This window comes from Grus americana, chromosome 4, assembly GCF_028858705.1.
Source record: "Grus americana isolate bGruAme1 chromosome 4, bGruAme1.mat, whole genome shotgun sequence".
Taxonomy (NCBI): domain Eukaryota; kingdom Metazoa; phylum Chordata; class Aves; order Gruiformes; family Gruidae; genus Grus; species Grus americana.
The window spans coordinates 56,127,975-56,155,030 of NC_072855.1; the positions used below are offsets into that span (position 1 = coordinate 56,127,975).

The window sequence follows — 27,056 nt, forward strand, 5'->3', positions numbered from 1 at the left end:
TATTGCCTACCTTACTCTGCTCACGCTTACACCAACTCTTATATTGCATACTCATAATTGTACCATTCAAGAAGAGCATTAAAAATGATTGGAATAATAATATCACAACCACCCCTTGAACATTGTAAACATGTATCTACTGGCAATACAATTCATCTAAGAGGTGGTTAAGGCTTAACAGGGACACGGTCAGTAAAGGCAAGAAAGCTGTAATGGATATGCAGTTTGTGGGAACCTGTGCAGGAATGTCTGTAGGGATCATGGGTATTCTCAGCAAATGGATTGCCCCTGGATATGTCACAACAGTCACATGTTCTGCAGGTCAGGCTATGAATGTTAAGACTGTGATCTATTCACTTGACATTCTTGCACAGCTGGAGAGATTTAAGAAGTTACCGCTCATCAGCTCTCCCATAACTGCTTCTTCAGTGCACAGGCAGTTGGTGATCCACCTTAAGGGATCAGGTGAGAATTCTTAATTTGCTTTAGTGCAAAGTCAGCCACTTTAGTTTAAAAAACTTCCAGCCATGATTCAGAGGTCAACGAGGTTCTTTCTTCACTAAACTGACCCCATAGCACAGGTAACACGCTATAGAAAGGACCCCTCTTCTCATAAATAATAAGGTAAAAAATCAGTGGTTGCCATTTGACTAAGAAACATGACACTAAAGCATATGAGGCTTGGGAAAAGTATTAATCCTAGCACGTCTCAATCTGGTTTGCCAAGGCAACAGTTTAACGTAGTTTGATGTGACTGTGTTGTTTGGCGGTATTTCAATAAAAGTGCATCATGATGAGTCATCCCTTTAATAAGCAATGTTCTATTTGAGCAGGAAATGCCTTTCTCACAGCCAAGAGAATCATCCTTTTAGTTCCCTGCCACATCCAGAAGCAAAGACAAACAATTTCACCCATCTATTAGGGTGTATTTCTCTAGAATCAGACAAAGAACCATGAAAATGTATGGAACTGTGGATCACAGAGTCAACTAAATTATGGCAGAGAAAAAGATGGCAAGTAAGCTGTGAGATGTTCTTCCAAGGGCTGAGACAAAAGCAGGGAGAATAATTGCATCACTATAAGCAATAAGTTAGTAAGTTTGTCATCCTCTAAAAGTACAGCGAGGTGATAATTTTGTCTTCAGGATCTCCATAATCAGTGTAAAAGTTGTTAAATCCAGTCTACCGAAAAGGCAGGCTGAGAATCTGTTTAACATATTCTATCATGTTTATGGTATTTAAACATCTTGCATTGAAATATCTTACTTTGGAAGGCAACCCTGTCATTGTGAGGTTAGGAGAACTGCTAATTCATTGGTTTGAGACCAAAACAATGTGGTTGCTCGTATTCATGTCTTATTTTAGCCTATGTTCTCCATACCTTATGCTATGTCCCCATTGACAAGCAGTAATGTCCAATTGGAGCAGACTTGTAGAGCGAAACAGTTGGTGCTAAGGACCTGGTATCCATACTACGCATGTCAAGAGGTCTTACTTCAGATTGGCTGTGGCCTGTTCCTGTAGATTGAGAGATGCCCTTTATGGCTGGACTGCATAAGATGTAGCTTTGGAGTGTGTCTTCCAGTAATTACCATCCTCAAAGGGATCCAGTTTGTGTGTCTGTGATGGCTCCACCACACAGCCAAGGCATGGGAGATGAGGACTACTGAGAGATTGGCTTCAAAAGCCCTTCTCCTAAACTGAGCTAAAATGCTAATGTAGAAGGACCTTTTGAGGTGCTTGGTCTTCTGATGCTAAATGCTGCTGAGGTTAAATACCCCTTCTAGTTCTCTCCTCTATTTTTTCTCCTCTCTGTTCTGGATACTGTGTGCGGAGGGATGTGAAGACTTAGTAACCTTACCCTGGCTTTAGCTATTAGACCCCTTCTCCCTCCCTCCCTCCTGTTCACACAGGAAGCACCACTGAAAGCCACATGGAGAAACTGTTTCTGTCGCTCAAGCCTTCCTCCAAGGATCTTCTCTTAGAGACTGATGACCACCACGACTTAAGAGGCATCAGGATGATTTGCATCTGCCAGAGTGCACAAAAGACTCCGTATTTTTAAAGCCGAGCCCAAATACAATGTGGTTTTGGTCCATAAAGCAAGCTCTCACAGTGATATGCCCAAAGCTCATCTGATTTGGTCCATATGGCTCAGAACCAAGAAGGGCTTTAGACTTAAGAAATCTATCTGCTTTTAAAAGGCCCTATCTGTGAAATCAGCACATAATTTTTCTCATCATTGAGCATCAATGAAAGTATCTGTCATTGTGGCACAATACATCAGTGAACAAATCTTGCTCATAGATCTTATTCTGGAGAAAAGAATGATAATTTCCAGCCTCTAGTATATGCTGAAATGAGCTGTAAGTCTACAGCTTGCATTTTTGCTACTGAAAACATAACCTCACTTGAGGACTTGGCATAATATGGGCTGTGCTAAGCACTCGGAGCTCTGCTTAAAGTTAGTGAAAACTGTGAGAACTCAGCATCTCTGAGAATCAGGCGCCAAGGGAGCAGGATCAAGAGAAAGCTTGTTAAGGTTTCCCCTTACCCCGTTGGCTAATAAAGGCCTGTATAGAGAGTTCATGGGAAAGTCAGGATGCAGTGTGCGTTGGTAGCCATCAGCATTAGCATTAAGCATAAGACAGACAGCTAAAGAGCATTTAACCGTAGGATGCTGGTGCTTTTCTGACTGTGGCCTTAACAGTTAACTAAAATGAACTTGTGTGGTCTTAGCTCCATTACTGTTCCCTTATTCGCACCTTGAAACCAACGTGCATTAGACAGCCCAGTTAACCTTCGCTGCTAGGGGAAAAAAACCCAGAGCTGTGTTACTGTGGTAACTGAATCATTTTTCACTTTAAGACGGAGCAGTTCAATGCAATGTATTATGAAACAGCCCACTCCGGTCAGGATGAAACATGCAGGATGCCTGACAGCTTGGCGCTCGCTCTGTGAATGAACAGAGAGCTCCCAATTAATGGGGTGTTTGGCTTTTAACTTTAATAATCATTGCTGTAACTCAACAGGAATGTTTGTAAAACATTGGACTGGTTGCCACATAGATGTAATTTTCAGTAAATGCCCGAGACAGGAGTTTTCACCATTGCTGTTGTTTATTATGTGCATTTCCAAGGATGCTGATCAGGGTGCTGCTACGTAAGGGTGTAAGAACCGAATTAATATCTCAGCAGAAAAGATGAAGCATGCCTTCTCCGCTTGGATAATATTTCATACATACACAGAAACCAACACAGGAGTTTTAGGCTGAGAGAATTAGGCACCACAATTAAATGGGAAATGGGTGCAGGACTACTTTAGTGCCTCTAAAATTCCCAACTGTTCTTTGGGGGAAAATCGTGGTGTGGAGGACTGGAAATGAAAATGTTTTCCCCCTTCAGTTGCATATAAACCTAGACACTGTATAAAAATGGCTGTAATCCACGGTGGTTTTATTTAATTAGGGGAGGGGTGCAGGTTGTTCCTCTGTCATGTGAAGAAAAATCTCTCTTCTATGGCCATAACAATTGCCATTTCAGGATTTTGCAAAACAGATAAAAGTGAAATGGCTAATGGGAGATAGAGTCATTATTCCTGTTATAACCCATTCAAGTTCATATTCAGTTGAAAAAAAAAAGTCAAAAGGAAAATTAACAGGCTTACATTCATCCCTCCTGCCAGCGCACGACACAAAAATGGTCTCCCCTTAACAGTTAAGCTCTCCTGTGTGCTTTCCACTGAAGGGGCATTAAGCTGGGACAGTGAATTAGGGGGTTGTGCATGAAGGGGTGCGAGGCGTAGAGATTTCATGCCTTTTCCTGAGGGAATTTTTGTGCATTAACACTGATATAATGGTGCCTGGCTATGACAAAGATGAGCAGCTGAGAAATACATGTAATAAATAATGCACATAAACACGCAAGATCGTTTCTAAGGGAAGTAAAGTGGAAGCCAGCCTTTTTAGCTCACGGCTAATGTGGTGGAATAATAAAACTCCTTCTGAGATGCTGTTGTCTGGCTTGACATGCTTTGTTTTTCTCCTTAACAGGGGAAGTGTTCTTGCAGATTAAAGGCCCACTAGAAGACACATATAAAATCTACTGCTATCGCCACGATGATGCACACACCATGCTGGAATCCTATGAAAAGGATGAAGAACTGAAGCAGCATTTAAGACACTGTGTACAGTCCTTAAAGTAAGATCTTTTCAAATGATGATTTCCGTCCATAGTCAGTTGCCTGGCAGGGAACATTTTAAATGGATGTAGATGAAAGGTCCCCTGTAAATCTGGAGTTTTATGAGGCTTGCTGGGAGCTCTGGCTTATGCTGCTTTCATGAAAAGATGACAAGCCAGGGGCCATGATTAGATTTCTTTCTCTCTAAGATGGCCAAAAATAGCGCAAGAAAGGTTGCTCTTCCCTTAGCTTCAGTGCCCCATACTGGCAAAAAAAATGCTGCATCATATATATCATGGGCTATCGGAACACCTTGCCCAGCTCCTAGGGAACGTGCTGCCCTTGTCTTCAGCAATTCTATTGCTTGAATTGAAATAGCTTGTAACGGCGTTATTCACACTCACTGGTGATTCTGGGCCCCTGTTGCAAGGCCCCAGGGATCTGGAGTGTCTGTGTGGCGCTGGACCCCTCATGATGGGAGTGTTTGAGAGTGATCAGCATTGGAGCAAGCTGCCAGGTCCCACCAGTGGAAGGTCTTTTGTGCCATCACCTCCAATGCCAGTCCCTCAGGGAAATGTGTCAAGAACTGGGGATGCTGCAGAATAACGGATCCATCTTTCCTCCAGCGTGGCTTCCTCCTGCAGCCAGTTGCAGGAACCAGCTTATTTACTGCATGGAGAGTGCTTCTCTTCCCACTTATAAATCTCCCTGCCCCCTTACTTTCCCAAAACTGTCGCACGGAGCTGTCCGGAGGGAACACACCACAGTCTTTCAGATCAGAGGTCTACCTCCAACTCTGGGAAAGGCCCATGCTGCATGCTTGTAGGAGAGATGTAAGGCTATCACTAATAATGGCGTGTACATCACCAACAGATGTTTCAACCACACCCCAGTTAGTGATTGCTCTGCAGAGATGTGTTAAGACTTGGGAGATGGCAAGTATGTCCACGTGAAATCTGGAAAGAGTGGTGGAGGAAAATATTAACAACGTTAAAAGAGAAATGTTCACTCTGAAGGCAGGTTATATTGAAAACAAGGCTTATTTTGTGCAACATGTCCAGTTATTAAATACGTAACAAAGTCTATGTGCAGGGTACTTAGGCTTTAGCTACCCTGGAAGTTGAAAGAAATAGATTTTCATATAAATTCAGGCGTTCAGTCTAACGGATGGCCAAGTATCTCCCTTAAGGGGGTGTTTTAGTTGCTGATGCCTACAATATTCTTTTCCAGCTAATCAAGAGAAGCCGCTACTGTCATTCACTCATCCCTGCTGCTGAGGCAAGGGGACATGGAAGGAAATAAAGATAAAAGATAGCATCCACGTACATGCTAGGGTGGATGCTGCCACTTGAATTCTAGAGCCAGCAAGAGGAGCTCCCGTTCCAACATCACAGCTGCGATTTGCAAAGAGAAAAGATATTTTGTGCTGAGCTATTGTAGCCTTTGCTAGCAGGAAGTGACAAAGCCTTCCTCACAATGAAGCCTTGTTTTGTCGTCTTCTTTCCTGATTAGCCTTTAAACAGGAACCAACGAAAAAAAGCACTGGCTCACGTATGCTACGTTGTGGTTTTTCCCAGTGCCTAAAGATTGCAGCCAATTCAAATACTAAAACCTAAAAGTGCACACTCAAATGCAGAGCTGTGGTCACCTGAACCTGTTACTACTGATTGAAGAATACTTGCCCTAGGGAGAAAATTATACAGCATTTTTACCAAATAAATTATAGGCTGCTTTCCATTGTGAGACATAGTAAGTACGGGGACTGGTGATGATTATTCTTGAAAAATGTTTACTTCTTAAATAATTATATTTTTTTCCTTGGAAAGAATATTGTTTCATTTTATAAAAATTAAAATGGTCTAACATTACTAGGGGGTTCTGTTCCTCAGCCGAATAATATCTACTGTATGAGAAACAACTTCTACATCAGGAGCAACTTGAGAGTGGCAGTCTGCACATCTGTATAGACAAATGAGATTTAATTAGCCATGCTGAGATTCGTATTCCTCCTGTTGACTGACGAGGAGAAATTCCATCCCAAAATGTAGGTGTGTGCCTTGGAGACATGTGCAAATCCAAATTCTGTAGAGTCCCATGTTTCAGCAGTAATTATGCAAACTGGGGATGTTGTTTGCTAGCTTAGCCAAAGAAATGCAGCTGGTAAAAATGAAAGGATGCTGGCAACTACCTGCTCTGCTTTCAGCCTGAAGTAGCTTGGTCAACTATTACAGGGGCAGAGGGACGTCATAAGCACGAAAAATGCTGACAGTGCAGAAGCAATGAAAGCACCAGCTTCCAGATGCTCAGTTAGACACCAGTGGGCAAGCAGACGAGTGCAGGCAGTCAAAAAGCAGTGGCTGACAATGTGGTGTCAGGAAAGCCTAACGCAGCGATGGAGCAACATTTTGGTTCCCTTGCATTTGAGTGAATTCATGTCATAAGGAAAATATTCTATGCACATGTTTGCATGTTTCCAAACTACAATTATATGTCCCTACTGCTTTCAGTATATGTATCAACACCATCCTACTCTGAAGAGGTTTCAGTTGATGTGTAGCCTACAAAAAGCTCAACAGCTTCATTGATTCTGTATCCTAAAAGGCTGAAGTGTATTCTTTCTCGTTTAAAAATGCATGTCCATTTAAAGAGAGTAGATGGGAAGGTATGTAAAGTGTAAGAATGACATGTTTAATTTTACTTTTTGTATTAATGACTTGATGTTACTTACCATTGTTAGCACAGTGACCCAAACTTCCTTCTCTAACAGTGTTAGGACAAGGCTGGGTCTTAAAGCCAAAGCCAGGTTTCTGACAATCCTTTCTCATTTGGGGCTGTCCTTTCAAAAAGATATAGGGCCAGATTCACCAGTACCCTCTGGCTGTTCTGTGCAGTTCTGCTGACACACAGCAGCCATAAACCTAAGATAACTGGCCAGTTACGGCTGCTCTGTGTCACTGAAGTGTATCTGAGAATCTGGCCCTTGATCTGTATAAATCCTTTTAGGAGGAATCTAATATATGTTTTGTTTTCTTCTCTTTTGCAGAAAGATATATGAGGAAGAGTAAGTACTATGCCTTTCTTACAAGTAAAAGAATCTTTAAAATATCTTTAATTTATCTTTGGTATGCTTAAAACTGTACATGTGGAAATTTTAAGAACACAAGCCATTTGTGTCAGTATAACCCATAGATTTTTCTAGGACATATGTGATAAAGACTCTCAGTTTTACTTGCCCTAAGCCTGTCTAGTTTTCTAATTACCACTACAGTAGCTTTGCAGTATCTTTCAAAACTTGTGGTTTACGAAGCTACTTAATTTGGTTGCCAATTCATTCGGAGCCCTTTATTATCAGTATGCTGTCCTATAGATGTGCTTAGAGAGCTCTGAGGTCCACAAGAGTGGCTGTCAATAACATAGTGTCAGTCTTTGAAATCAAGACACTCTGAAATAATTTTGCCTAGGCCTCTGTAGGCCTGCTACAATACACGTTAGGTTCACAGGTAAAGCTATTTCTAACGTGAAGACCACTTCGGTAGCCCTATATGAGAAGTTCACCTTAGGATCTTCCCTCTGACAGTGGCTGGAAGAACATCAGAAAAGAACAAGGTCATTGCAACACTTTGCCAGAATACTCACCCAGCCACCAATAACTTGTGGTAAAAGGGACTTCTGTGCGAAATGTGACGTCTTTGAAAAGCCATAAAGGAGAGTTTATCACAGCTGCAGTTTCTGGACATCCAGCAGGTTGGAATCACTGAAATGCAGCATCTCCTGAAGTCACCTGCAGGAAGAGGTCAGAGGAGGGGTTAGCTGAACGGAAAAAAATGATTACAACCCCAGACAGAAATGTTAAGAGAGAAAAGAGGAGCAAGTGTGGTCTGTATTGGTAGGAGAGGAACACCTGTAAAATCAGAGAATTTGTTGGTCAGTCAGTCAATCGCATGTCATGAATAAGATCGGTGTAAAAATACACTTTGAAGGATTTGCATGTTGAAATTCTACATTTGGGGTTTTCAGGCTTTAATCTATGATAGGAAATAGTTTTTCTGCATTTTGTTTTGCTAACTCCTAACTTTTGTATACTCCTGTCTCCCAAGGAGTGGGGCTCCAAGAGGAACAAAATATCCAGAGTCCCAGTAAGATCATGCGAGACAACAATGCATCTAGAAATAGCGCAAGACTGGCTGCTCTGCCTTGCATGACCCTATCAGAAATGAATGCCTGGTTTTCCCCTTCAAACAGTTTCCAGTGGAGTGTAGGATACAACTCACACTCTGAGTTTAAACTGGCTCTTACAAAGCTGAGCAGAGTGCAATGAGCCAGGTTTAGCTGCGGGACCCTCCCTGAGCTCAGCTACCTCGTGTGGTATGGTGGCGTTTGCCTTCCCCGCTGACTGGCAGGGCACTCAGAAGTGCCATCACCTGCAACTCAGCTTAGAGTCCCTTGGGCAGGACCGCGCCCAAAAATCAGGTTAACATTGAACTGGAAAATACAGCGTAACTCACCCCAAATGGTCTGTGATGTTGCTGCTCCTAGATTGCTTTTCATTCAAGCATGATCAAGAAAACAATTACATAAATACCAGACAGTGCTGCCCTTTGCTAGCAGCTCGATAGGTTAAATTCTGCTTGGCTTAACGACTCTGCAGCCTCAGTGAATTCCCTGGGTTTGCATAAGAGTCGTACGGCACAGTGAATTATTTGCCCTGTGTGTCTTGTACTAAAACGAACTCACACACAGTAAACATGAAGCCCGAGACTTTAAGTCATGCTGCAGCCCATGACGCACGCACACCATTTCAAACCTGCCACGCTGAGTATGACACGGGGCTCAGCCCTGCGGTACCATACCAGCTACCGTGTTTGCCGCTGGACTTAGTTGCTGGGTAATGGGACCAAATGAAACTAGATCCTGAATCACCTGTCTTTGCATAGCTCACCACCATGTGTTTTTAAAACAGGCGGGAATCTTATTGCATTTGTGACTGTGTTCTGTGGGGTGGAGGGAGGAAGGGTATGCTGTGATGCTCCCTGCAGTTAAGCCAGCTGCATTTACTGCAGAGCTACAGTAATAATTTGCAATTACATTGGTACAGCTACATATGATCTAGAATACTTGCTAAATTCACAGTAACCTGGGGGGGAAGCCTGAAGTAGCATCACAAATGAATTATCAACTTAATTTTCTGCACAATGGATGTCACAAGCCTGTTTCGGTTGCATGGCAAGGCCATGTCCTGCCCAGCGGCCGGGTGTGTCCTAACGGGGCGCGTTACAAACGGGACTCGTCCAGGGAGAGTGGCTATCATCAGCTAATCTTGCTGGGGAGAATTAGATGAGTTGAACTTTGTGGCATTTAGTGCCCCAGGGAGTCATTATCTTATAACAAACCTACTATCTCTCGAACCATATTGCAAGACTGTGTCATGCAGATATGCGAACAGAGGGCTGTTTATCACTTGGGCAGCTGTCCAAAGTGCAACTATATAAAGAGAAGACACTTGAAGATTTTTCCATTCATGAAGCAGCTTTTATAGATTTGCATTCATGGGGCTTTTCAGAGAAAACAATAACAATTTAAGATTTTTTTTTTTCATTATTGCTGCCAGAAGCTGAAAGAAGGGAAAATAGCTCTCTATATTTAATGTAGGATACAGGGGAAATGAGGGGGATTGAAATGATGAGAAGGTTTGGGGACATCAAGAAGCCTTAAAAGGCATCTACTGTTAATTTTTTTTCACGCAGAACTTTTTTACAGATAATGCCTGTGCAAGAGAGATGGTTTAAATATGCAGATGTCTCTTCTCAAAGGCATTCAAATCGTTAATTAGTCAGCAGTAAGGATTGGCTCTTGTACTTTTTATACATATAAAAATGGGAATGAAAGCTTTTCCCCCCCCTCTTTTACTCTTCCTGCTGCACAAAACAATAGATGTCAGCCTGCAAAACCAAGTGGCTGTTCTCTGTTTTTTGTATTATCCTTCTACATTGTGTTACTCCATCTTTCCATATGCAGAAATCCTTCTTCGCCTAGCATTAACTCTTGCATAGTTAACATCAAACAACCTTTTCCCCTCTAAAGCAGCCTTTTTGGTCATGCAAATGACAAGGTTGCTCTGCTTCACTGCCCTTCACTCTGTTACCAGCAGCTCACGCTCAGTTTCAAGGGGGAGGTCTGTGAGTCACAGGTAGTTCGTTCCAGCACTGGTGCTAGAGCATTGCCTGGTTTGCTCAGGAGCATGCTGCAACCAGGAGAGACAATGGACGTGTCTGTCCTGCTGCTGGAGCCTCAGTAGTGGCTGGCCCCGGCCCTAGGGATTGGCCACCTGGTGTTCCCTACTCTGGAGAGACCCCATGTTTCTACCAGCCACGTGGCTGGTAATGCAAGCACGCGTGTCTCCGTCCTGCCCTTCCCTGTTTTCTTCCAGGCTGTTGCAATGGCCTGCAAACTGCACAGCCTCTCCCCTTCAAGCCTACAGAGTGCAAGCAAAGGCTTTCGTCCGGTGTGGGGCTGGAGCATGAATTCAGCTGGCTGGTAACTTCCTTGCATAGAGAGCTCGGGTGCCTGGGGAAGCTGCTCTGCTGCCCCTGCCAAGCCAGCGGGCATCGAGCCTGGAGCCAATCATCCCTGTGCCCACGCTGGAAGCTGTGACTTTCCTACCCTCATTCTTCTGCCATCCTAGGCAGCTGCCTGCTTTGCTTTTGTGTAAGGTGACTTCCAGCAGGTTGGATCAAGCCTGGGTGAACATCCTGTATTTTCAGCATTCCCCCAGGTCAGATCTGCTACCCTTTGGAAGCTCTGGCATCATCAGAAATAACCTACTGGCAGCCAGCAAAGAAAAACCACAGGTAAAAGACAGTAAAGCTTAAGGGTCACTGTGGCAAGTTGAGAGATGTTGTGAGAAGGGATACAGCCATGAACAGGCATCACCATTACTCTTATCAGGGAGATGTTGCAATTTTAAGCCTGAGGGGCCAGAGCAGGATGTAATAGATTCACTCACATGTGTTCCTCAAACTTCCTGTTATTTGTTCTTCCACCTACATCTCCCTTCCTGGGTGTCGTGGGGTGCAAGTTGTACCACATGCACCCTCAGACTGAGTGGGACAGTTTCAGAGGTAATGTCTAAGCAATAGTCTGGTAGGTTGCTGAAAATACAGAAATCTCAGACCTGGTGTGTATTTCTCATTGAGGGGGCGAGAGGAGAGTTTCATTTACAACGGCCCCTGTTCCCTGACAGATGTATCTTATTTTTTTACTTAAGTGGTAATTGCACTTCTATGAGTTAGTGCAAAGCATTGCTCTGGTTTTGATATTTTCTGTAGTTGAAAGCTCAAGTGAAGGATATAAAAGGCAGCAGCTTCAATGACTAGACAGAAATAAGAAGAAGTTTTTGTCTGCAAGGAGTTTGTCCTTATGTGACAATTTTTTTTGTATAAATTATAGAGGAAAGCCAAATCTAATGGACATGGGATCCCTGATGATCAAACCAGTGCAACGGGTGATGAAATATCCCTTGTTACTCTGTGAACTCTTGAATTCAACTCCTGCTTGCCACCCTGACCACAAGGCGCTACAAGACGCCCTTTTGGCTATGAAAAACATTAATATGAACATCAATGAACTTAAAAGGAGGAAAGATTTAGGTAAGAAAAAGGCACAGTGAGTTCTTCTGTCTTTGTAGGTTTGGGCTGGCAATTACAAGAGAGGTTTCAACTCCGGTTATATCACTATGACAGTTTTGGCTGGTGCTACCCAAGTTGTGTAATGAACTGGGTTTCAAGAAGGTAACAGATGCCTTAATGTCACTTGTCCTCAGCCAGCTATGTTATCTGACTGGTAACTCCAGAAATATGAAAATGATGAAAGAATTCATGTTATATCCAAGCTCATTGTCCATAATGCAGTTGCAAATGCTTATAATTATTAAGATGCAGCGATACCAATATTTCTTATAGACTTGCCACATTGAAGCCCTAACTTCACTCTTCCCAAGGCTAGCATCGATAACAGGGTTTTCATCATCTCAAGCATTTTCACACAAGATTACAACAAGTGACATCAAAGTGTCTGCTCTCAAATGGTTTCATATTTGTGTGCCCGTCCCTGTGAAAAGCTCTGTGAATACAGATTATTAGTGTCATGAAATTCTCTGTCTGCAGTGCTGAAGTATAAGAGGAATGATGATGATGAAACCCTTAAAGAAAAGTTTTCCCGACTGAATATCCACTCCATTAGCAAGAAATCCAAGAGGGTCACCAGCCATCTGAAAATGCTGACGGGGGGAGAACCTCAGGTACTTACTCATCCAACTGCAGATTTGCATTGACAGCTTCAGTTCTGCTTTTGCACTGGGCATTTTTTAAAACATGTTGGAAATGGAGTTTGTGGTGTTGCTTTTTTCTGCATCATTTATAAAGTCATTTTCTGACTGTCACAGAAGACAGGAAAGATCTTTGTGATTGAAATAGAAAATAACGTAATGTGTTCTCCACCTTTTCCTTTTTTATTTAAGAGTTTCTCAAACTTCTGATCTTCAGCAAAGAGGAAGTGGCTGGTAGTTTTGTGAAACTCAGGCTGAGATCAGCGCTTAGCAGATAGACTGGCAATAGTTATTGTAGGTGCTGAGGACGTGTTCAGTCTGTCTTGCTCTGCATTGTAACATTCAGGTTCTGAAGCCACCGAGGAAGACGAGCAATATTTCTGATTAGGAAAGGCCATGGAGTTTGCCTCTACACGTTTAAGGATCTAGAACCATCAAAACTACCAGAGGCAAAAAATGGTAGTACTACACGCTGGTAGTGTCATAAGTCTGATGGGTGTTGGGTGGCCAAAAATAAAATGCTCCTTCATAATTTTGAGGTTGTAGTTCAAGACTTAGGCAGGATAAACATTTTCAGGAAAGCTTAAATCTAAATCTCAAAGAAAATCAATTACAGCTGACCTTGAAAATTATATCCAGTGCACTTCACTGCATGAGATGGCCGATTATACAAGGTCACTTGCCTTTCTAGATGTGACTTTACAAGATATGTGCTGTTTTTTCCTGTTTTGTTTTTTATCAGTGGTTTCCCCCTTTCTCTGACGCAAATTACCCACATTGATTTTTTCTGTTCATTTATTTGTACAGTGGAAATTTTTGTATTCAGAATGGGACACCAGCAAGGCTATAAAATCAGAGGAAAAGGAGGGAATTGAATTTGATTAAGAGGAAATGTGATTTTTCTTTTTTTTTCTTTAGAAGCTTTTGTTTTATTTTTTTTGTTGTTTTGTTTTTTAATTAAGCTTAAAACATTTGAGAATCATTTTAGAATCAGGATACATCTGTTAAAAAGATTCAGCCCTCTCTCCTACTGAATTAGACTAAGAAAGTTCCCAATTCACATCTCTGAAACACTCTGCGACCCTTACAGCAAGACCACTGAAAACGAGACTCCAGATTTCTCAAGTTCCTCAAGTAAAAGGCTGGCAGAAATAAACGTATTTTCAGGGTTTTTTCAGCTAGCATAAAAAAGTAGTACAGGGCTATATCCAGCTGCTGATGCTCCTAGCTGAAGAGCTGGCATCGCTCTAGAGGTAACAGCTCCATCTACAGCCTGCCTGGGGGAAATCTCCCCATCACCCATAAAGAAGCACCCAGGAAAATAATGCCATGACATAAAAATATCTTACAATTTTCACTATTGTTTCCTCAAATGGAGCAATAATATGCAGAAAATGAAGAGTGTTATTGGCACACGTAGGTGTGCTTATAATAAAGCAATTCCTTGCTTCCACAAGGATTAAAAATTAAATTCTCTGTCATGTTGCCCTGTGCCTGTTTGACTTTCCTTGGATTAAAACTGGAGCTTGGGAGAATTAGGGGCCAATCTGTTCTGTTTTCAAAGGGGAAGTTTGGGATTTTTCCAGCAGCATTCTGGATGTTTCTTTCATTAGCCAGGCTCTTTTGGGCTGCCAAAATAACAGTGCAAACATCTATTTTAGGTGAAAGATCAAACTTTTAATAAGGAAGAAAAGTTGTTTCGGAGTTTAGAGAAGACTGTGAAATTGTGCGTGAAGAATGTTTCACTCTCGTCGCAACATCTACAGGTGGGTACAGGCCTTTTCGAAATCTGTAGACACAAACCACGTCCATAATCAGATCAACACACGTTTCTGCCACTGGTTAGGCAACACCAAATTATTTATAAGCAGGCCTGTCTACATCACAATATTAAATAAATGAGCTGTGCTGCTGCATTACCGAGCCCATGGCAAAGATGTTTTGAAGCCTACACATCTGCATTTTTCCCCTTAGACAAGCAGGCTCTATGGAGACCCATGGGTGCAGTGCAGAAAAGAAGGCGCTGTCTGGTGGCACAGTTATGACTTTCAGTCACTGTGTGAAGCCATCATATGCAGTCTGCTGCAGTGGAGCACCAACTGCTTCTCATTAAAAATGGAAGAACCGAGTTGCAGCCACATGAATTAAAATGTCCTAAAATACATATTTTGGATACGAGGACTCCTTCCTTTATCCTGTTGCTAGGTTGTGTTGAGGGCTAGCATTAGACATACAGAGTTCTCAAGTGCTGTAAACGTCTTTGCTTTAATCCTCCTCTCCGAAGACATGGGTTGGCTTGTAACTTACCAACTCTTCCCTCTTGTGGACAACTTGCCAACTTTGCAGATGGCATGAGGCCCTTCAAAGTGTAAGTGTGCCCAAACTGGACACGAAGGTTGGTTGAGTGGTAGGTAAGATCAATAGCCAGCTGGCCAGAGCTTACCACAAACACATCTTGTTTGGTTTAGCAGACGGAAAGGCCAGTGAGCTCAGCTGAAAAGGGTTGTTGCCTGAAATGGTGTTGATGGTTTCTTATCCAAATGGAGGCACACTTCATTAAGATTAAAATTCAGAGTAAGTGAAACACACCATTGTAGTCCTACTTAGTCCTCCAAAAGAGGCCTTTGAGGGTGCATGGGTCTTGAGCTGGCTTCTTGCTGAGGAGTAGGTAACTTCCAGTGGGACATGCATTAGGTTGGGGCATAATTTTTTTCAGTTCAACATTAACAACTTGATTCTTAAGTAGTTTACATTGAAAATAGACAAAACACAGGAAAATATTATCACAGTAAACAATCCCACAATGGCTGGAAACTGCACAGGTGTCAGAGATGGAAAATATTTCCAATTCCATCAGTATTATTGCAGTATCTGCATGAGCAAATGCAATATATTAAAACAGATCGTAATACAGTTTCATCTTCCTACCATCTTCTCATTTAGGATTCTATACATCTGGCTGCACAAAATATAATTGGGCTTCAGGAAATCTTGCAAGACAAAGACAATGAAGTCAACGAGCGTTTGAAAGAACGGAACAACACTGCAAATCTCTGTGAAGACCTTGTAAGTGTAAGCAATGTCCAGTGTTACACAGCTATCTGTACGTGTGAGAAAACAGGTGTATGTGAGGACGACTAGGACAGAAAAACAAAAAACCTTAGGAATCCATTGGGGAAGATGAGTGGGTTTTTTTGTTGAGTTTCTGTAAGAAATAAGATAAAAATTAGTGTAAGTGCACTATATTTTCCCTAGAAGAGCTAAAGAAACTTCTCAAGCTAAATTCCTAGGTTTGAACTAAAATCTTTGTGCTAAATTTACATGTTTCACCTGAGTTTCAGGTAAGAGCAGCAGATCTTTGCTTTGCTACTTTTGTTACCAAGACTTGCAGTTTTAGAGTGACTTTTGTGATCTTTGTTGTGCTCATGAACTATTAGCTCCTGGAATCATAGATCTGTGAAAATCTCAGCTTTATTACTTTTTCAAGCAAGTTACCATCCTTCATATAGGGAAACCATGAAAAATCTGAATATAGCCCATAGGAATTAAAAAGCAATTAAAAAGAGTGATAATTTTTCAACTAGTCTCTTGCTTTCAGGATCCAAATGAACTCTTAACGTCTGGCTCTACTGAGATAGACTAAAATGTCTCTTCAAAATGGGGCAGGCTGCTTCTTCAAGCAGCCGCTCAAGCTGGAAAAATTCAGAGGTGGAGGTTTTCTTATACTTTCCTACGTTTGTGCTTACTAAAATATAGCCATTTAATCCTTTCCAAAGCACTGAAAACAGTCTGCCAAGAAACAGAAGGATCTTTTACAGACCACATCCTCCCAGATAATGACAGGGAAATAAGATGTTGTATTTCCTTTCCTTTGAAGTTCCCACATTTGAAAAGAATCTCAAAAATTAATCTCAATAATCAGAAAGAAATTTACAATGTCTTTACAATGAGTGCATAAAGCACAGAAGAGTACCCCTCTATCATTGGAGTGGTGAGTGTGCCCAGTATGGAAGATACCCCCATATTCAGAAACATCAAAGAAAAGCAGAAGCAATTCCACATTAAATGAAAGAGAAAACTTTTTCAGAAAAAAATTTTGTAACTCCTGTTGGCTCATGACCCTGCTATTCTGAAGGTCTATGTAGTTTCAAAAAAACCACTTATTTAACTGTGGACATTGTTATTAACCATGTTAATTTCTATTTCCGTGTCTTGGATTTACAAGATTTCAAGGATTCTCTACCCTATGTATAAGGGTTTTTTTAAAAAAAACCCACTTTTTTCCTGACATTGCACGATGAGTAGATGTTCTCACTGAGTAACCCATAGTACTCTTCACATGTTTTCCTGAAAGGGTATTATCAATGGAGATCTCAGCAATGGGCTCAGGTTAATATTTTTTTCTTCTCCTCTGTGCATGTCAATAATGAATACCTTCCTCTCTCATTATATTTTAGGGAAAAATTTAGGGCAGAAATTCACAACAGCCTCTTCTCTTCTGGAAATCAGGTCCAGAAGTTTGGGAAAATTGTTTTCTTAATGCATCAAAAATTGGTTCGCTAAACACAGACCAATTTTTCAAGTGGAAATAAAGTAGGAACCATATAGCCAGTGTATGCCATCTTGGCCTTGGGAGAGCAATTCTGGTGCTAAAATGGATCTGTCAACTGTGGTGTGTTACGGAGGGTAGAGGGACAGCTGCTCTTTTATTCTCACATTCAACTCAACAACTTAATTCACACAGAACATCCAAAAGCTTTAATATGATGATGAGTTTCACTCACTACAAGCCTGTGCTGTATTTGAACAAGTGACTTACAAAAAAAAAAATTATTTCATGCAATATTAATCCCTTGAGACAATTAGAGACTAATGGAAAAGTCTGAGAAAGACTTTGCCTTTTTACCAGGTGTCTAATTTTGTTGATTACTAGAGATAAAACCAACAAGCATAACATAATTTAATCAAATCAAGTGATTGTTTGTGTTTGCTTAAACAGGAATTGAGTTACAGCTGTTTCCAGGAGAAAAAAAAAAAAAGCTTTGATAGCATTCAAGACTGCAAGACTGCCATTTAACAAGACTTCATTGCCTCTAGACTGTATATTGGCATTGGGCCTTCCCATTATGGAAACCCCAGTTTTATTGGACCACTTCACTGATCCTTGCCCAGTTTTTCCTCAGTGATAACACACTAAGGGCAGTGTGGCAGGCTGCATGCTCCAAGGGACCGTTACCAGACACTTTAAGCTGCAAAACCATTACCTCTCCTTTGCAATGTTATGAAGGAGATTGTAACTCATGCTAGACCCTGCTTGAAGCAATGCTTTGTGAATTAACAGATTGCTTGATAGGCTGCCATCAGGCCTAACCTGTTGCTGGGTCCAAAGAACTGCATGAATAAAATAATCTGGTTTATACCTTTTCAGATGGCTCAGCTGGACAAGCTTGTTTTGACTCCTCTCTCAGCACTACAAGCCTTGTTTTCAGGCCCACAGAAGCTCATCCAGAAGCGCTATGACAAGTTGTTGGACTACAACAGCTACCTTCAGAGGTCAACAGGAGAAGAGCTGGACCTGGCAAAGAAAGACTATGAGGCCCTAAATGCACAGTTAGTGGAAGAACTTCAGGTATTCAACAGAGCAGCCAAAAAGATTGTGCTGAACTGCCTGCATTGTTTCATCACCCTCTTTAGGAATATTATGTCTGCAGCACTTGAATCAAATTCTGCTGTGGTGGTGCCTGTTCCGGTAAGTACATTAGAAACAGGTGTAGCTCTGCCTTTATTTGTCTTTTTTCTTTCTGTGTGATTTGGCTAGAGTTATGTTGGACACATACCTACAAGCTACACTGATTTTCTTTGTTCTGCTAAGCACAGTCAGGTTTGGGCTGGTTTGTTTTTTTTTTCCTTGCAAACTCAGCAAAGGTTAAGTTCTGAGCTTAAGTTTTGTCAGGCCTGGACTCTTCATCGAGAATGATCTTAATGCAGCTGTTCCAGCTGCTACACTGATAGTAATGGCAAGAACATTGCAGTAAGGCAAAAAGGAGGCAGCTGCCAGCATTTCAGTCTTTGTTTCTTAGCGTCTACCCTGAGTAGCCCAGAAAACACAGGAAGAGAACTTCTCAGAAAGTACATGAATGCTCCTGTTGCTGCTAGACCTGCAGAGTCACAGATGACTGCAGAAAAGAAGCAGGTTAGGAGATATGATGAAATAATCTCTATGAAAAGCAAGTTGCTTTTAAGCCCAAATATCCTGCAGAAGCTCCTGCAGACATCTCTAGGCAGTAAGGAATAGCTTTGTCTACGTCAGCATTTTTAGATAGTTCAAATCATTTCACTTATGTAGCCAAAAGTACCAAAGATGCCTATCTGAGCTACACAGAAGGGCATAAGTTTCTCCAGCCCACTCTACTCTTTCTGGGCACTATGATCATTACTTGAAGATTGAAGTTGAGAAATTACTCTTAATTTGTGTGAAAATCCTACAGTGTTTCAGTTTTGTTATACTTTTGCATAGAGGACTTGAACCCCGAGAAACACAACTGCAACAATGCCTTCCACACATCCAAATCCACCCACCTGAACAGGAGCAAGACTCTGGATAGGAAACACATTGTTGTGAGGCAATTCTGGCATTTTCCTTTCCATCAAGGCTTGAACACAGCACTTTCTAGTCAGGGGCAGCTGAAAAATTAAGAAAGCAAGGTCAGGATCAAAATATAGGGCTGTGCTATTTAATAGGAAAATGAAGGCCTTTCCTGCACGAAGAAATTGCATCCTTGTAATCTGACGATTCCATGTTTTGAAAGCTGTTGTATTGAGCATTGTCTTCTGTGAGGCTCTGCCTACAAAATTACCTTCTTTTTCTTTTTCCTGTTTACATCAGCAAACACATTTGGGGTTAAACATAGACCAAAAAGCACTTATCCAGTGCCACAGAGAGCTTCAGATTACCCAACCATTTTTAACCTGGTGGCAGCACCCAGTTGCACAAACACACAGCTGTGGGGTAAACTACTCCAAGCCTTACACTGGCCACTCTGAAAGCTGCTGAGATACACATTTGCATCTGAAAGCAGGTGGCTCAGTAGCGTAAGTACAAGGCTGTTCATTTCCATCACTGTTTAGAATATTTTTAAATGATTTAACTTATATTAGCATGTCTTTTAAATCTAATAGCAATCATTACAAACTTCATTTAAGCAAGGACCTTTCTTTTCTTTCCATCTCGTACCTAGCATGGTATGTACTCTGCAGAAAATAGCAGTAACTTGTCAGATTTCCCAACTGCCAGCATTCAGCCCATTTGTCTTGGTTTTCAGCTGGGATAGAGTAAATTTTCACAAGAAGCTGGGATGGGACACAGCCAGGACAGCTGACCCAAATAGCCAAAGGGATATTTGATGTCATATGATGTCATACTCAGTATATAAGGGGGGAGCTGGCCAGGAAGGAGGGATTACTGCTCAGGGACAGGCTGGGCATTGGGTTCCAGGCAGTGAGCAAATTGCATTGTATATCGCCTGCCCGCTTTGTATATTCTTTTAGTAGTATTGTTGTTGTCATTTTCCTCTTCCTTTGCTGTCCTCTTAAATTGTCCTTATCCCAACCCATGAATTTTACCTTTTTCTTCCGATTCTCCTCCCCATCCCACCCAACAGGGAGTGAGCAAGCAGCCATGTGGTACTTAGTTGCTGGCTGGGGATAAACCATGACACCATTAAACCAAATCTGCTCTTTCAAATCTTCTTACCATTTTGTTCATGAGATCTAACCCACCTTTGTGTTTGCAGCTGTCTTCCTCAAGCATCTGTGAAGTGCAGAATCAGTTGATGGAGGAGGTTCACAAGCTGAACTTTGTAAAAGAAAACAGCAGTACAACCTTTATTGAGAGAAAATTGAGCTTGGAAAAAAAGAAACCTGTCCCTTCTCCAGTGAGTACCATACATCCAAATTGTGTGACAAGCATCCTCTTTTGATCACTTTTGAAACAAATCCATTTTTATGCCACCTAGAGGTTGGGGCTTGGTCTCTTCACTGGGACTCTGAATCAGGTTGGAATGAAGCTGTGCCATTGACTAGTGACTTCTGAAGATTTTTTCACTCTGTTCTTATGTTATCTTGAAAATCCACTTGAAATTATCTCTAATTACCCTTAGGTCTTTAAGTACACGTTAAGTCTAAGGTTGTATATGTAAACTTTGATTACTTCTTTTGTTAAATACTCTTACGGTGCATCTTAGTCTTCTAATTCAGAACATTTTTTTCCCCTCATCCTCAGCTGTGGCTATGTGTACTGGTGTTTACCCACATATGCACACACATACACCTCCACAGCAGAAAATCTGTGTCCCCCTGGTTCCCAGTCTCACCAGACATTTCCAGCGCTTGTAGGTGCATAGTTTACAGCAAAATAAAAACTCAAGTGCAGATTTACAGGAGAAGCTGAGGAAGCTGTAGGATTCCTTTTAGCATCAGTAAGGCATGTGTGCTCTTGCTTCTGTGGTATGTTAAGATGACATTGATGTGCAGCACCTCCCTCCCTGCCTTCTAACTAAACTCTGAGTGAATATGCTTCTAGCAGTTAATAGCACCTTGCCCTTATTTAGCGAGGTAATTTCACACAAAAAGCAGACGGTTGGGGTACCACTGATTTTTTTTTGCCTAATGCCGTATCACGCAAAGTTACGTAACCTTAGCACACCTCAGCCGATTTTTGGATTATGCTTTTTTTGTGATATTACATACAAATTCAAAGATCATTGCTATGAAAAAAACAATTAAGCAAGTGACAGTTCACATACAGAACACCAGCTTTTTGAGAGCAGAGGATAGACTAAGAGGTCTTTAATTAGTGAAATTCCTACATTTCTTTAAAATCTGCCCTTTATTGCTCACCTATTAATATAGCAGTTGGACAGGTCCTTGCTGCATATGCAAAGGAGGTTTGGTTATATATAGCTGTGTAAGTAACTCCTTGATCTGTGTGTAAAAATGTAGGGTCAGTTGCCACATGCAGCATACATTGGTTTCTATGCACCCGTGTGGCTTTAGAAATGGCCTCGGCATTACTCCCAGTGAATAACTTTTTTTTGCTTTTCAGCTCAAATCCCCACGTCAAACAGAAGGCCACAGGTCTGAGCTGTTGTCTACGTACAGCACAGAAGTGCTATACCAAGCTAAGCGCAAGTGCAATGCCACGCAGGAATTCGATATCGATTTACATGAAGGAGAACTGGTGGCTGTTGTGGAGCAAAAGGACCCCTTCGGAAGCACAAGCAGATGGCTTGTTGACGCAGGAAGTAAGTTCTCCGCACAAACATCCCAATAACAGCTTCCCTTTGGGATATTGATTTCTTTTCATTCTGGCCCCATCTGTTTGCCTCTGTCGTACTGACAGCTGCATAAAATGGTTGGGTTTGAAATGGTTTTAGCAGTATTTTGCTGCTTATTTTCTCTCTTTTTATTCTGGTGTCTAGTCCTTAAAGGGTATGTGTATTCCTCCTTCCTGAGGCCTTACAATCCAGCCAAAGCACAGAAGGACATAGCAGAAAACAGCTTCGGTGACGACGATTTTGATAATATCAGCCTCTTTGTCTCTTCACGGCCCTCCACTGACAGCAGGACAAGAAGTCCAGGCCACAAGAAGAGTGACAGCAGTTCATCTCTTCACTTCTGCAAAAATGCCACAATTAGCAGCACAGGGACTGATGCTTTTCAGGATATGGATGATCAGCATGTAAGTATGATACACACTGTGCCTGTCGTCTTGTTTTTCTTATTTCAAATCTAGAATTATAGTGCTTATAATTTAAATGGTTTCCTTTCACACCAGAAAAGACTGGCACTAATCTGTCAGTATGACACGGGAATTTGTTATCCTCTGTTCTTTGCCTGTCTTAAATAGCTACGAGGTAGGAAAAGATAATCAGTTAAACAGTGAATCACAGTCCTGTCTCTCTCACAGGAAACACACCGTTGCATTACCCCACCACATGTACAATGCCTCAAGGTTCTCCTATGGAGCAGGAACCTGCAAAATAGCTCAGTTGTTTAGTGGATTTTTGCACTTACCGTTGACAAGAAAGCTGTGGCAATGCTGCTCAGCAAGGCACAGAAGTGATCCACGTGCCGCATTTGAGTACAGGAAAGGTGATTCTCCCTAAGGAAGCCCTGCTGGAAAATTCTCCATCCAATCCAAGGCTGCTTTGTGTGACAGAAACAGGCACTTGTAGTAAGGTGATGAGGTCTCAGAGTTTAATTTGTTTCTCTCCATGCATAATTCCCCAGGTCCTTCAATTTTACTTTTTATTTTAGCCCTGTTCATTGTAGTCTGTCTAGCAATTGCAGACTATGGAGTTGCGTACTGGTTCGCATAGGTTATTACACATTTTCTGTATACAGAATTCATACTAATACACAATGACAGGATAAGATGTGGCAACATTTCTGAATTCAGATTTTGGGTTTTGTGGCTTTTCTTTTTCAGACCTTCTATGCTGTTTACGCATTTCAAGCAAGAAATGATCAGGAACTCAGTCTTCAGGAGTACCAGAAGGTTAGGATACTTCAGTTTTCTGACCTGAGTGGCAATAAAGAATGGTGGCTAGCAGAAGCAAAAGGTCAGAAAGGATATGTACCATCTAATTATCTTGGGAAGATGACATATGCTTAGGAAGAGAAAAGCCCATTGAGCCAGTTTCTCTGAAGTGGACAGAATAATCATCTATTATGGTTTGCAGCAAGCAAGACAAACTCAGAACTGATTGACAGAAGCCATGGTATCTGGTACAGCACACAGATGATATTGAGAACCTCCATCCTCCAAAAGCCATCACCTTGTCAAGACCTGAGGGAGGAAACATTTAAAAGGAAGACTGATTCTGATTAACATCCCGAAGAGCTTGCTTTTCCATTACCCCATAATTTTCTCTTTTGCGAAAGTGTCCTATGTCAAAAGTCAACCTATAAGAACAAATCACAGCTAAAATTGTCTTCTTCTTCCATGATATTTAGCAAATAATATTAATGATTAAGAGAATTAGCCTTGAAAAAGGACAAATTCAGTCTTCAGGGATGCTGTAGTTCAGGGCGAATTGTTCCTGAATTGCTATCTCAGTGAACGTAGACACCTCTTAAAACTCGAGCTTTTTTGTTGTCTACTTTTATCCTCAGCCACTTTTGTAATGAACCTTTTTCTCAGTGGAGATTATTGGAGGGGGAAAAGAAAAAGGGTTTCAATTTTTGTAGCAAACATTTCAGCTGTGGTGGTACCAGTGGCTGGTCCCAGGGAAGAAGGTATATTTAGTTAAAAATGGAAATGGAGGGAGGTAAAGAAGGGGCACAAGAAACATGTACTGTGAAATAAAAGTTTCAAAAGAATTACACAACTACTTCATATGGTAGGGAACAGTTTGTAGCAATATGAAAGCTCAGCAGGTTTGAAATTCCACATACATCTCCCTACTAACTGCTTTATAGTGCAAGATCTGTGTGGTGAAATGAAACCTGTGTTAATAGACTTGGGAAATTTATTAAGATTTAAAAAAAAAAGAAAAAAGTCAAGCAATGCCTTTCAATGAATACTTATATTTACTATTTATCTGATTCCTTTGGTCAGATACAGGGATCATAATGTCTAGTGAATAAGCTAGGACTAAAGAGGCATCAAAATTTCTCTTCAAGAAAAAAAAAATCAAAGTGTCTGATGTTAGATTGAACAGTGAAGAATGTATCAATGAGCTGATTCACTGTTTGCAGAATTCAGAGTCAAAAGCCCTGCATTTTGCTAAAGTATCTTCAAAACAGTGGAGACTATTTTAACAAGTTAATATAGTTCACATTGCATCCTCAGCGAGCACAGAAAACAAAATCCCAAGGAAGGATTTGAACATCAAATAGTACTTCTTTAGGTTCACTGACTACAGTGATCTTTAGGTCAGGCTGCTGCCCTATACTTGAACTAGACTAAATAGCAATATAACAATGTCTCATTGCTATTACCATTGATAACTGAGTGTTTCATCACAATTTATTTCAATACAATGAAATTGTATTTAAATGAGGACCTGCTTGTGCTAAGCATTGCAAAAAGGAAACAAAAAAAGTGACTGTGCCTGCAGCAGATAGTGTAATTGAAGGTAAACTCCTGTCAGGTATTTTTAGTGACTGACCATTAAAATGACACCACTCTTAAAATTAAGAGGGGTGTGTGTTGCTGATCAAAGGCATACAGAAATTGTTCTAAGCTTTTGTGTAAGTTTCTGCTTCCTATAGTTGAAGTGTGGGGTATGAAGATGAAACAATTCAAAACCCTTACTGAGATGTAATAGAAAATCACCTGTCAGCAAAGAAAGGATGAGGCAGTTAGGGCAGTCGATGCCAACATTAGGTTTTCCTACACTAATGAACCTAGTTTCATTTTCTTTAGTGTCCCAAATTTTCATATTATTTTCCTAAAAGGTAAAGAAAGTTCTCAATCTTGCTCAGAAGATAAATGCAGTGGATCACAGAGATGAGAACCTGAAATTTGTGCTGGATTAAATCATATGATAGAGAAACTGTTTGAGTTCTCTGAGATGGAGATCCAGAAACTGGTATGTGAAACTCTGAACTACTGCAATCCAATGAGCAGGAACGCATTATTTTGCCTAATTGTACATCACCTCATGCACTTAAATCTTGCTGTTTCTATAGCAAGCAAAAAAGGTTCTCATTCAATTTATTAATGGATGTAGCTGTTTTTGCTGAAAACTTTGCCTTTAGTTAAATGAAGAAAATAAAGCTTTGGAGAGGGAGTATCAGCTTGGAAGAATGGACTGAAAGACTCTCCCCTACTAAGCCTGCACTGCTTTGGCTTTTATATTTTTAATATTACGGGGAAGATGCACGCGAGAAGCTTTTCAGTATGTTTTACAATTTAGAGTATTTTATTTGGAGATGATCTATACTTTGCAATAGTTGAAACAGCTTTAGAAATGACTGAATTGTACTTAATAGGCTTAATGCAGTCACGTAAGCACAATGCTGAAGTTTTGAATTTCAGACAGTGAAATTAATTAAGGGCAAGAGTCCAGAAAAAAAGATTTCTGAAGTCTTAGCTCTGAGAACTCAGCTTGAGTCATAGGGAGAGCTCTGATTTTGAGTGTTAGGTACATTCCCCATGAAAAATCAGGCTCTGTGAAGATGTCTCAAAGTGTACTCAAATACTGCTCTCCAAAATATTCACTAGGTATCCTGAAGTAACAAGGAATGAAGGATGAAATATACTGGAGCTGGCCACCTAAATTTCATTGAACTTCTGGGGGACTTGGGAACTCCTAGTAGGCCATTTGAAACCCCAGTGTATGGTTAGGACCCATAATAATTTTTATATTGTGGGATAATTTCTACAACTTTATTACAGTCTCGTAACTTAGGATCCAGAAAAAGTACTTTATGAGGTACCCAGGTGGATTGGTTTACTTCATTTCAGAAATTCAAAGTTTTAGCTGTTAGCATTTGGTATTACAGATACATTGCAAGTTTTTTTTTTTTTAATTTAAAACAGATGAATGCAAACTATAATTGCAAAAGATTAAGAGATACTTTTTGAATCTAAAGCCTTCCTACACTAAGGAGATTTAGAACAATTCATATTAGACTTGCTCGGACATAGTTTTGTTAATGTAGTGCATTAAATACTAGAAACTGAGCTATGTTAGGGCTCCAGAAATTCCTAAGAAGATGCAATGTTTTTTCAGCTGTTTCTTTAATGTAGAGAAGGTTATGGTATTCTAAGAGTTTTCTTATTCTGATTAATGACAAAACTAATTTATTTTGATTGAAGCAGGGACAGGCTGCAGTTTAACGGACCAATCCTGCATTTATTCAAATGTGCATTTTACTTACTTGTATATGGTTACTGTCACAACAGTTCAAATACTTCCAAGATTGGATCCACTCAAATGGAAGTGTTTCTCCATTCAGGGAATATTTTTAAGTGTTGCCATCAATAACCTGGAACCCAGAAAATGTCCAAGCCAACAAACAGTGCAGAGTCTCTGGCTCTGACCTCTAGCACCTGTGTACTTCACTATCTTCCCTCTGCTTGGATGGTGCTTGTGAACCTTCAGTAAGGATTCACCTTTTCAGTGCAAACACAGATTGAAGAATTTTTCCTCCTGACTTGTCATCTTAGGAAGCTTCACTGAGTAATTACCTCCTTCAAACACTAAAGTATACTTTTGCTGTTATTTTAAGATAGCTTGTAAAAATGCAGATACGTGAAGCGGACCTAACACCTGCAGTAGAGAATGCAGCCATGTCAATGTCAATCCTTGTGCCTGTCGATCTGTTACTGATAATTCCTCTTACAATATTGTTTGTTCAGAAATGGTGAAAAAAATATTCTTTTAAGTTATTGTAATAATAAAAAATCTATTTTTGTACCGATATGTCTCTTTTTTTTTTTAACAAGACTTTTTCCAGAAGCAAAGAGCTTTATATGCTATCCAAGATCCGCCTTCTGTTGTGAACTATAAAAAGTTTGTGTTACTAAAACAAACTACAGAACT

General features: G+C 40.9%; 1 protein-coding gene across 2 annotated transcripts in view; it reads left to right on the forward strand.

Annotated features, from left to right (window-relative positions):
* Positions 1–26,874, forward strand: part of ARHGEF38 (Rho guanine nucleotide exchange factor 38) — a 39,106-nt gene extending 12,232 nt beyond the window's left edge. The window contains exons 4-14 of one of the 2 annotated variants that reach the window (XM_054825487.1): positions 4,051–4,198; positions 7,222–7,239; positions 11,625–11,824; positions 12,341–12,474; positions 14,163–14,267; positions 15,445–15,573; positions 17,930–18,250; positions 20,295–20,435; positions 21,605–21,803; positions 21,981–22,240; positions 22,991–26,874. In XM_054825487.1, coding sequence (XP_054681462.1) covers positions 4,051–4,198; positions 7,222–7,239; positions 11,625–11,824; positions 12,341–12,474; positions 14,163–14,267; positions 15,445–15,573; positions 17,930–18,250; positions 20,295–20,435; positions 21,605–21,803; positions 21,981–22,240; positions 22,991–23,176 — 1,841 coding nt within the window. In that variant the 3' untranslated portion in view covers positions 23,177–26,874. The remainder of the gene's footprint in view (positions 1–4,050; positions 4,199–7,221; positions 7,240–11,624; positions 11,825–12,340; positions 12,475–14,162; positions 14,268–15,444; positions 15,574–17,929; positions 18,251–20,294; positions 20,436–21,604; positions 21,804–21,980; positions 22,241–22,990) is intronic. The other variant, XM_054825488.1, reaches the window with a different exon arrangement.
* The last annotated feature ends 182 nt before the right edge of the window (positions 26,875–27,056 follow it).